Source organism: Aspergillus candidus (genome assembly GCF_002847045.1).
Source record: "Aspergillus candidus strain CBS 102.13 unplaced genomic scaffold BDW47scaffold_30, whole genome shotgun sequence".
Classification (NCBI taxonomy): domain Eukaryota; kingdom Fungi; phylum Ascomycota; class Eurotiomycetes; order Eurotiales; family Aspergillaceae; genus Aspergillus; species Aspergillus candidus.
In genome coordinates this window covers 1-11,695 of record NW_020194035.1, presented here as the reverse complement: position 1 = coordinate 11,695, position 11,695 = coordinate 1, and the positions used below count along the sequence as shown (strand labels likewise).

The following is an 11,695-nucleotide window of genomic DNA, read 5'->3' as shown; positions in this document are numbered from 1 at the left end:
TCTCGAAGTGTTCAGGAGAATTACAGTTTCGGGCTAAAGACCAGAGAAAGGTTCTGAACAAGACCCCCTTCAAGGCAACGTTGGTAACCCTGTAGACACCGAGTCAACCCTTCGTCCTTTCTGATTTGTTTACATGTCATCCATGGATTATGTGATGGATAACCATGAAGAAAGGCTATAGCTGGCCATGCGTACACTCTCTAGTCATGGATTATCTTTGAAATATTCCCATCTCGTCACTTTGCCGATGTATAACGGCTACCTGATGGTGTTTGTGGTGTTTAGTCCTAGGTAGAAACTCCACCACCCCATTGTTCAAAGTCTTGAATCACATCATCCGTGATCTGCCTTTTGACCTGCCCAAGAGCATACTCAAAGTGTGTCCACCTGACACTTTGCTCTTGACCAGTCTCCTCCTCGTCATCCAACGCAGCCTCACCCGCTGTTTCACATATGCTCACGATCTCTGCTCCCGAGTAACCCTCGGTTTTGGAAGCCAGTTCGTCCAGTCCTACCTCGGGGTGGATCACGGACTTACAAAACCAGATGCTCAGAATCTCCTTGCGAGCCTCAAAATCAGGAGGTCCAATGTAAAGTATGTTGTCCAGGCGGCCTGGACGCATCAAGGCTGGGTCAATTACATCTGGTTTATTCGTGGCCGCAACAACCAAGACGTTTCTTAGCTCTTCAATGCCATCCATTTCATTCAATAGCGTTGTGAGCACATTGACACCCCCCTGTGAAGTGCTGCTTCTCTTTGAGGCTATCGCATCAATTTCATCGAAGAATATGATACTAGGCCTCGCAGACCGTGCTTTTCGGAAAATCTCCCGCACACTGCGTTCTGACTCTCCAACATACATACTGAGAATTTCAGCACCTTTGACAGCCAGAAAGTTGAGACCTGCTTCAGTAGCAAGTGCTTTAACCATCAATGTCTTTGAACAACCTGGAGGTCCATAGAGAAGAATCCCTTTTTTACTGTTCACATTCAGTCTGCGCATTCTCTCCGGGTACTACACTCGTTAGTGCATTGGACTTGATAGCTCATGGCAAAGACGCACCTTCAGAGGTCTCATAACAGCTTTCTGGAGATGCCTTTTGACACTGTGTTGTCCACCAATGTCCGACCACCTCACTTTCGGTGTTTCTAAGAAGACCTCCCGCATTGCAGTGGGACGGGTCTCCTGCAGGGCCGAGAAAATGTCAATTTCCTGGATATTGAGCATAGCCTTCACTTCTTGGTCATTTCCCGTGGAAATCTCCAAGGCGGCTATATCGTCACAGAGCGACTTCTCTGATTCGGCCTCGAATACTTGTCTTTGCCTAGCTTTACGACATACAAGCTGTATCAGGGCAAACAGATCAGCACCGACATATCCGTGTGTCTTCTCGGCCATCATGTCTATAAGAGTGTCACTTAACGCAGGCGACGGCCCTCCACATATCGCTCGTAAGATCTCAGCTCGATCATGTGCTGTAGGGACCTGCAACTCGATTTCAGTGGCTAGACGGTGAGGCGTTCTCAAAGCATCATCCACTTCATTTGGATGACGAGTTGCAGCCACAACCATAACAAAGGCACCTTTCACAAGATCCAGGCATTCACAAAAGACTGACCCTAGGGACTGTGAATCTAATGAAGTTCGTTTAGGAGCTATAATATCCAGCTGATCGATTATAATGACACTGGGCTGGTTGCGAATGGCTTCTTGAAAGAAATTGCGCACTCTTGCTTCGCCATCACCCGCACTTCTGCCAAGTGTAGCAGAGCCTATAGTGATTGCCTTTCTCCATCCAGCCGCTTGAATCCGGGACAGCAGAGATGATTTACCGGTTCCCTTTGGACCATACAAGAGTATACCCTTGCTGTGCTCATAGAAATGCGGCATTTCCAGTCCGTGTAGGCTAGGGTTGAAGTCCGCGAGACTCTCATTCACACTAGCAACTTGGCGATTCATTCCACCCAAACCGACTGGCTGCACTTGAATCCTGAGGTTTCCACTTACTTCCCCTGCCGTGGGCAAATCTTCGTTCACTAAGATTTTAGTGTTTTCAGTGAAGCGAAACAATGTGGTTTCTGTGTCGCGATTCTGGGGCCGAATGTCTGCAACCCTGAAATTCCTTCTTTGGCCTTTAAGCTCCGAATCGAAGACGAGACCGGCAGTAATAAGTTCACACCTGGAGAGAACAAATTCTAGAGACCAAGCCCAATGGTTTTTGTCAGCATGGGCAAGCGAGCCATATTTAGCTATCCTGTCCGAGTCTGAGCATTCAATCAAGCTGATTGCTTCGATCTCTTCTAGAGGTTGTTCGAGTTTGCTAACTGAAACTTTGTCTCCGGGCTTGATTCCATAGCAATCCTGGAGGGTTCTTGATGCTTGGAGACCCGTAGTTTGTATGTTCTCCGATGCCCTCCACGCTATTGCTGTTTTAGATGCTTCACCCGCGGGGGTTAGACTGCAAGGATCTCCGGGACGGAGTCTTAGGGATGCCAAGGAAGACGAAGCGAGATGAATACAGAAGGCATCTTTGTGATCACTTCTGGGTTGTTTTGAAAGTGGCCGTACTGTAAAGGATCGAGGTTCCGACATCTTTTGGCGAACTGATCAGAAGGGGTAAATCACAATTGAGTTCGAGCAAGTTGTTATCGCGGCATTGACTTCTAGCATATCATGGCATGGGACTCTGCAGAATATGGTGTTAGGAGCAACATAATTATTGAGAACAAGCCTCGTGGGTATGTATGTTGTTGAAGACTTCTGGACAAGCAGTGTCAGAGTACATACATGTTTGAATTGGACCGGCTTTACCAGGAGGAATTTGTTAGTTCAAAGATGGACTGGGGATTCTTATATCCACCATAAGTCAATCAATACAGTGCAAACGCGTGTATATACAGAGACTCTGGAAAATAGACAGTGGTGCGGCGGATGGCGTGAAGTAGATATTTTTTTTTCTTTTCCCCGTCACCCACATGACTAACAACCACTAAGAAGGAATTACATTGTAGAGTGCAGAGGAGTTTATGTAAACTAAAATGTTTCAAGGTCTTCATACTACGTAGTAGTTAATAGCAATTTCCAAGCAAGATAATTGTTTTGTCCTCCATTTCTTCTATCCAAGTCGAATTATTTAATATCCTCAAGCTGTTTAAAATGCGAACATTATTGGCTCCACATCTCTCAAGGGAAGCTTCATCCAGCGCAAGTTCCTTGGCACGCAATGGCATACCAGACATTTTATGATGTATGTGTATGATAAGAAATCCACAGCGTAACTAGTCATGTTGGATATTTGATACACTCTGCTATCATGGACACAAGCGCTATTCAACATGAATCTATTGGGCCTACTCAGTGTAACCTAGCATTTGATCACTGTGAACACTTTGTTTCCTCTACATGCTCAAACCGTGTAAAATCCGCATGAAATTAGCAGTTTACACAGCGCCTTATTTATAATTCAACTGTTCCTGGCGTCAAAATTATGGAGGATTATGCCATGACCCATTGGCAAACCGTAAATGGCAAATTATATCTACTATCCTCCTTCCACGTGTCCGCCATTTAGTTACTGCCCCTCAAATCCAAGGCAAAGCTGCGATTAATGCAATGCAAGGTCACTTTGATCAAGCTCTCTTGTACAACGATGTGTATAAATTTGGCCTCTGCAGAGCGGATCCCGTGATTTTCTTTTGGGGTGTAACATCTATACAGGCTGATAGTTATATGATAATCTTTATACCAACATGGATGTAGTCATACAATCATAACATCGTTATGATTGATATATCCACCTGTTTTGCTTGCCCCTGACGAGAATTGTCCTACAAAATTCCCGACATCACAGGCATATGCTCCCCTGTTCGGCAGTACCCATAAGAATCAACAGAAACCAGGGATAAAGTACCCGCTTGTCCGTAGCCTAGAGACCCTGCTCTTTGATACTCTCCCACGAAGCCTGAATATTTTGCCAGGCGCATGCAGCACCATGTACTGTAATGGTGAAGCTTCCCGACTAGATATGATAATAGACTTATTAGGTATCCCAAGCCATGGTCGGAAAAGATAGAAAGCAAGCAGGTGAAAAGAAATGCATTCAGCAACGCCGCCTAATAAAAACGAAGAGAAAACTATGTCCGACGTGAATACTAGCCACCCGTAACGATATGAACACACATGTATTGGGTGGGCAATAAAAAGGCTGGTGAAGTGACAACAGACTGAGCGCCAAGTGGCGCGACGGGGTACTAGCCAGGCATCAAAACATATGGACTGAGTCGCACAAAAGCAATGACGATCAACGGGGGAATGGGGGCAAGGAGCATAGAATCTAGACAACTAGAAAAAAAAAAGATCATGGTATGATGTCTTCAACAGCATTTCCCCCCCGCGCTGCCATTGAGTGCGGATCCTTGCTGGTCTATGATAACCCCCTGACCAGAACCAGCCTGCTCTTTGGAAGTGTCCATGCCTTTCTTTATGTCCGAAGCAAGGTTATAGAAGGCTTTCTCGATGTTGATATTGTTTTTCGCCGAAACCTCGAGAAAGGGTATGCCAAGCTCGTCTGCGAGTTGCTGGCCTTGTTCAATAGAAACAGCCCGCTTCTCTTCCCAGTCGCATTTATTCCCGATGAGAATTTTATGCACACCTTCGCTAGCATGTTGCTCGACGTTCGAAAACCATGTTCTGATGTCTGTTGGGGGCGATCGATAAATTAACATCAGAATGTTCTGATCAAAGTCCAAAGGAAAGGAAGCTTACTTTGAAATGATCGTTCGTCCGTGACATCATATACAAGAAGGATGCCCATCGCTCCTCTGTAGTACGCGGTTGTGATGGTTCTGAACCGTTCTTGCCCAGCGGTATCCCATATCTGAAGTTTTACACGCTTGCCATCCAATTCGATTGTGCGAATCTTGAAATCGATGCCGATGGTGGTGATGAATGATGGAGTGAACGAATCCTCACTGAATCGCAAAAGACAGCATGACTTCCCTACACCGGAATCTCCGATCAATAGTAGTTTGATCTATTAGGTTCACAGTCCTTAGTTATTTATTCCTTCATAGAAGATATGTGTAGAGGTGCTTACCAGAAAGTCGTAATTCCTAGTCCCGGCCATTATGGGATAAGCTCGGTGCCCCTAAGCTGGCCGATGCAAAGGGTGATTATGTGGGTAGGTGTGTGGCTTGTTTCTTTTTTCTTCTCCCTTCTATTTTCTTTTCCAGAATGAAGTATAGAGTGGAGTAGAATTCAAGGAAGACGAAGAAGGCAACGAAGATGGATATCCTTATCAATAATGTGAGAATCACCGGGATATAATTCGTCACGCTAAATCTTGTGATCTGGTCTTTCGTTTTGTCTTGCCTGGGTCGTCTTGTCTCGTCTTTTCACTTTCCGTGCTAAGGGGTTTTGCCTGCAGGACAGCTGCAGCCACCGAAAGGTGGCAAGTGTTCTGTCTCTAAAAGATTTGACGAGTCGGGCGGTGGAACAAGAAGTCGGGGAGATATGGGTGAGCGCTATTTGTGTCGGTCGTGGAGGGCGGTCTATTTATAAGACTTGGGGTAGGTGGAATAGACAGTTTTAAGCGGGTTGTTCTGGGCCTTAATTTAAGCGCTCCGCGATATCTGACGTCCTGGCCTCCACAAGTAGACAATGTATCTCGAGAAAGTGACTGATAGTATACTCTGAAGAGCAGTTATGTGGAAGTGGAAACTAGGGATGCAACGATGATACACTTGCAGACGCCAGCGGACACCACTGGTGGTAGTTGGGTAGTTGACTGCCTCGTATTAAATCGAACAGTCAGGCACCCCCACCGTCCACTATTCGGGGGCCATACCATTCATACGCTAAGAGTTAAGTTACCTTAGCACCCCTCCTACTATGTTACGGGTCGGAAGAGCATTACCGTTCCTGCTTTAATTTTACGGGGTACTTTCGCATGCTTGATGATTCTTATCTTAACTTCTGTCTACCTGGCAGTTACTACCTCTTCAATATGTAAATAGACTTAAATTTAGATGAGAAAGTCAAACAGCTCCTAAACTCAAAAATAGCTGAGCGTCGACCAAATTTGTTGAACGCGCAACAACTGAGTACGGAGTAGAATTACTCCAAATATTAAAGGGGTTCGGGTTCGTACCACATATAGTTTTCAATGTTTACACAATACCGTGAAATGGATACTGATATTTTACCTGGCTGTATTTCTTCATCATGATTATACAAACATGCAAGAAGACACAAAGATTTGAGACAAACAGGTATAGACCTCGGTGAATTACTGGATGTGTTTGAAATACACCCAAAAAACTCGCTCTACAACATTAATCTTCCTATCAACGCTATTTTGGTTTATCAAGTCGCTGATGTCTTCCCGGAAGGCACGAAAGCTGGCAGCATTTAGGATGGGCCTTGCTTTTTGAAGTACAACTTCGGTATCGCATATTAGGAGGCCTTGGTCTCTGCGAGCGATTTGTCCGCTGGGACTGATTGTCGATGATGATAATAAGGTACGGTGAACATTCCTATTCACACATCAGTCTCTCGCTTTGTAGTCATGGGTTCATGGGGTCTATACCGCAATGCGTATCGCAAGTCGTCCTGTTTTCTACCCATACGTAACCCTCTTCGATTACCAAAGAAGCCAGAGAACCACCGCGCCAATGCGTATGACACTAGGATTCCCGGTGTGAGACCGACAAACCTGGAGCGTATTAGTCTCATGTTGGATTCACTTCAAGGATTCTGCATACCCGAAGACAAGCTCTTGACTTTTCAAAAGAGTGTCAATACCACCAATCGCGATCTCAACATCAACTTTGGTCTTTTGGATCTGTATCAAAAGAGCTCGCACCAGATCACCGCGAACGGTTCCAATGAAAGGAGTCCGCAAGTCCTTTTCATAAGCTTTCAAAACTGGAGTCAAGTCACCTTCGTGCACTTTAATTGTGGCGTCGTGCATATTGATCGCAGTATCGCCATGGTGTGAAGCACCGCGGTCCACGATGAAGTCCACAACCATTCTCTCTAAACTGGCTCTGTCGGCTTCGAGGCTGTTCTTGCTCATCAATGCGATCTCGCTTTTCTCATCGTGCCTTATGGTTCCAATAAGCCTTACTATGGGATCGAGAACCCAATTGTTCCAGAACCCAGCAATAGTAGTCCCTAATTCTCGGACCCATTCGAGAATATCATGGCGCCGAGCAGTCAGAATTCTCAGGGAAGTACTAGCTGACAAGATCATCAACGAGGCTGGTAACCAATAACGCACTAGGCGCGACGGACGTCCTGAGTCTTTGAGGACAGTCGCAGAACGCAGAGTATAGGCCGGAAGGAGTTCCCTCAAAGTAAAAAGTAGCCGTTGGCTTAGGTGATCGATCTGCTGGGCAGATTGTGAACCGCTAGGCTGTTCCTCTGAGTACATAGCAATGTTCTTGTCGACCGCGGTAAGGATTTCTTCGCATTTGTGGTGTTCGGCACTATCACTCAGGCTCTGCAGCAGAGACTCGATTACCATGACACTTCTAAATATGATGTCCTCTAACTTCTGTTCGGACTTTGTCTGGTGTAAATGGTAATCTGACTTGAAGAGGGCACATTGATCCATAAGAAGTCCCATGGCACTTGCATGGGCGTTCCTCATCTCTTTCAGCACGTATTTTTTTCGCGCCATGTCCCACCTACAAATCATGAATGGCGATGTCAACGCGGACGATATAGGGCCCAATATCCGAGGGTATCTGGATTTAGACATTATACCATAGAATCGCGAATGTCCGTATAAAGCAGCGGCCGGATATCTTGACTGGCAGTCGGCATAATGGGAGCCCTTTCCTATCTTCACTAGTATGTTCCACAATGCTAGGGGTGATGTCTGTATCATGTGCAAACCAGTATACCAAGAGGAATCCAGAACATCGTCCCAATACAGGATTTCGTCGCTGAGCGTGAGCGTCCGGTCCAAGAAGAGCTTAGACACTACACCCAGGGTCTGTACCGTTGCCTTCGCGACTAATATCCAGTAGTTTTCCAACTCGCGTGTGGCGAGTACATCAGGATGCTGCTTAAATTCATCGAAAGGAAACCGAGGGAATTTTGATATTGAGTCCGCTATTTGCTCTGGTCGTAAAATTGGACGCGATTTGGATGTCACGGAAAGATTGTCCAACAGCTGTTCTAATCTTGCCGAAAATTCTGTCACTGCGGGTGTCTCGATCACAGGAAATTCCTCCAGGTTAATGTAGACATCATTGCTGCGCTCCTTCAACTTGTCAAGTTGTATGTTGATGCGATTGACATTGCTAGGAGAATGCTTGAGTATGAAGGCTGTTAAAAACACTAAGGAACACTTACTCATTTATTATGGACATCGTATGATTTACACAGGGAGTTAGTAGGTGATATTTGGTGTTCGGGGGCGGTTGATATTCGCAAAAAAAAACCCCATACACGCTGGTAGGGGGAATTATTACATCAGTAATCTGGGTTGGATATCCGAGAAATTCGCCAACTTCCCGTGGTGGCACATTTTTAATCTTTACCATTAACAGAGTTCATTTCATAAAGTGTCATGCCTCGAATTTGCAACCAGAAATGTGGGTTTATCATTACTTATGAGTCCGACACTGACTTTACATAAACTGTTCATTGGTCGCTTAAGATGAGAGAAACTGGTCATCATATCGCAGTCTTGAGCCGAACAATTAGAGCCAATTCTCCGACGAGTCTTCAGAGCTTACTTGCAGTAGTTGATTCAAGGACGGACCAAACTGTAATATATGTACATATATATTTATTCATGTCTAAAAGTAATTAAAAAAATAAAAGTCAAAACTTAAAAAAGAAAACAATGAGAAAGGCTAATTTACCTTTATTCAGGACATCTCTGGGATACTTATATTCTACATACAAATCCCAAAGACTGTATTTGAAATTAAGGTGCAGAGCGGAACGAGAGAAAACAAACAAGAAAGGGGCAAGGATGTGTTGAGATCATGAAAGATAAACCGACCTACGGCGAATCTAACAACTCAATCTCTACACAGTACTAACAACGACATGGGATGTCAGGGGTCATCCTGGGGTCCATTCTTACGATCATCAGCTGTTACGGATCGAATTCATAAGGATCATTCCATTAGTGGGCCAAGACCAAAATGAGGGTGGAATGGGAGGTGGAGCATTAAGGAGTCGAACCGGTTCTAATCGGCTAGCAGGTGGTGCCAGAATGATGTGGAAGGGCCAGGGCCAAGGGGTGAGAAAAAAGAAGTCTCGCCACCTCGGGAGCGGACCTGATAGCGCGGCCCCCGACCACCAATTTGTCCCTGAAATACCGCCCTTAACCCGCCATCAATCCGCAAATTGTACACTCTTCCATAACCTTTTCTTCGCCATATATCTGCCTTCAATCCAGGGCACGACTTTATACACACACCTAGGTGATTTTTGGGAAGGTGCAACACTACAATTGCCAAACCACTGTTTGGCACCACGGCAACAGGGATTTCATTGTCAATAAAAACAATGTGAGCGCTTACCCCAGTTCCATCCCGCCCTACAGTATATCAGCAAGAAAGGTGTTGTGGTTGCTAATCGTCATGTTAAGGAATTCTACTCTGTTTTCTGAAACCCCAGTGACATACTGGGGGCAATTCGATGACATCTCAAAATACAACCCCCAGCTTAACGTTGTCGAAAGACTTTGGACTGCTTGGTATGCTTGGATGCAAAACGATGTTCTCGCAACTGGCATCATGTCGTTTGTCATGCATGAGCTTGTTTATTTCGGTCGCTCCTTGCCATGGATCCTCATAGATAGCACGGGGTTTTTGAAAAACTACAAAATTCAAAATGTGGGCAATATATATGTTCGAAAATGGGAACTTGGCTGACTGGCGCAGAACAAAATACCCTCAGTACGAGAACAATGGGACTGTGCGAAGTTTGTCTTGCTCAGTCATTTCACTGTGGAATTGCCACAGATTTGGTAAGGATCTAGATTTGAGTCAACAAATGCGACTTGCGGCTAATTATCTGTCATTTTGTTAGGCTCTTTCACCCAATGGCTCAATTCTTCGGCCTTTCGACCTCCGTTCCCTTCCCGTCTGTCTGGACCATGGCTTACCAAATCGCGGTGTTCTTTGTACTTGAAGATACTTGGCACTACTTTTCTCACCGCGCGCTACACTGGGGTCCTCTCTATAAGGCGATCCACAAGATCCATCACCAGTACTCAGCGCCTTTTGGAATGGCAGCTGAGTACGCCTCACCCATCGAAGTCATGATTCTTGGCTTTGGCACTGTTGGGTGCCCGATTCTCTGGTGTGCAATCACCGGGGACTTGCACATTTTCACCATGTACGTTTGGATTGTACTACGTCTATTCCAGGCGGTCGACTCGCACAGCGGCTATGAGTTTCCTTGGAGTCTTCACCACTTTCTTCCATTCTGGGCCGGAGCCGATCATCATGACCTGCATCATGAGAAATTTGTGGGAAACTATTCGAGCAGTTTCAGGTGGTGGGATTACCTGTTGAATACCGAGTACTCTCTCGAGGCGAGCCAACGACGGAGAGAAGATAAGGAGTCCAAGAAGGCGCAGTGAATCTCCGAACTTGTGCATTTGGGGGATGTGGCGCTGCCTGAATCACGGAAACGAAGCTACTCAGTTTATACGCGTGGATGTTTAAGTGTCGGCGAAAGTTCCCGAACGGGCTTTTCTCATACATAGCTTAATTCTTTTGATGTATCACTCCTATACTATTATTTTAATGCAATTCTTTATGCTCATGAATTCTTCTTGATGTAAATTTGGCTTGGGTACAGTGGTAATTACAACTCCAAGCACAAAGTGATTTGTGAGTAGTATTGGCAAAGACTGTTTTTCCGCTTGCTGGTGCAATAATAGAAGTAGTAGTAGTAGTAGTAGTTCTTATTGTCCTGTCCTAGCTTGCATAATGAATTAGATGTTATACAGGGTTAGACAGAGTACTACTCTATCTAAAGAAACTTATAATTTATATAAGAAATAACTATTATACTGGTAATTAAGAAGTATAAATATATTAAGTTAAAGTGTTACTACCCAATAATTCTGCCAGCCGCTGCCAAGGTGGTCAGATTACTGATAGGATAGGACTTAGCCTCTCTACTCTTACCTAATCAGAATTAATTAGCTTATATTATATTTCAGTAATTTATAAACTAAGAATAGAATGTTATCTTCTTCTTTCTTACAAATTTTCTTATTATATTTAATAATAATAAGGATATATCTATTAATTTATAATCTTCTAACTTATTTTTTATCTAGTATATAAATTTATTAATTATTTATTTTTTAAATAATTGTCAAGACCCTAGGATCCTTTGATGCTTCTGCCATGCTAGTATTAGTAACTTAGATTAATTATAATAAAGAATATCTTGTGTTCTTCTTATTAATATATTAATAATAAGTTAGACTAACCTGAGGCCTTATATAATAATTATACTAATTATATTAATTAATAAAGAAATCTAATAATCTAAAGATAACTAATTAAGTAAGAAGAGAAATAAGATATACTAGATATATATATCTAATAACTTAGATTAAATATAAATAAGTAGAAACTAGGCTAAATATATACTTAGACTTAAATTACATATATTAAATTAATAATATTATTAAATATAACTAACTA

General features: G+C 43.9%; 3 protein-coding genes across 3 annotated transcripts; 1 reads left to right on the top strand and 2 right to left on the bottom strand.

Moving 5' to 3' along the window:
- Positions 1-72: 72 nt before the first annotated feature.
- BDW47DRAFT_44132 (putative AAA family ATPase) lies at positions 73-2,944 on the bottom strand. Its single transcript, XM_024819044.1, has 2 exons — positions 1,065-2,944; positions 73-1,016 (listed from the first exon to the last, which is right to left on the bottom strand). Exons 1-2 carry the CDS (start codon positions 2,592-2,594, stop codon positions 288-290), a joined length of 2,259 nt encoding a protein of 752 aa, XP_024670974.1. The 5' UTR covers positions 2,595-2,944; the 3' UTR covers positions 73-287.
- Positions 2,945-4,224: 1,280 nt separating this feature from the next.
- srgA (Rab family GTPase srgA) lies at positions 4,225-7,434 on the bottom strand (the record flags this gene model as incomplete). The annotated part of the gene is made up of 4 exons (XM_024817538.1): positions 4,225-4,698; positions 4,767-5,034; positions 6,546-6,714; positions 6,764-7,434. 4 exons carry the CDS (start codon positions 7,432-7,434, stop codon positions 4,376-4,378), a joined length of 1,431 nt encoding a protein of 476 aa, XP_024670973.1. The 3' UTR covers positions 4,225-4,375.
- Positions 7,435-9,268: 1,834 nt separating this feature from the next.
- On the top strand, positions 9,269-10,803 carry BDW47DRAFT_107566 (sterol desaturase family protein). The gene is made up of 3 exons (XM_024813041.1): positions 9,269-9,862; positions 9,911-9,996; positions 10,059-10,803. Exons 1-3 carry the CDS (start codon positions 9,608-9,610, stop codon positions 10,612-10,614), a joined length of 897 nt encoding a protein of 298 aa, XP_024670972.1. The 5' UTR covers positions 9,269-9,607; the 3' UTR covers positions 10,615-10,803.
- Positions 10,804-11,695: the final 892 nt, after the last annotated feature.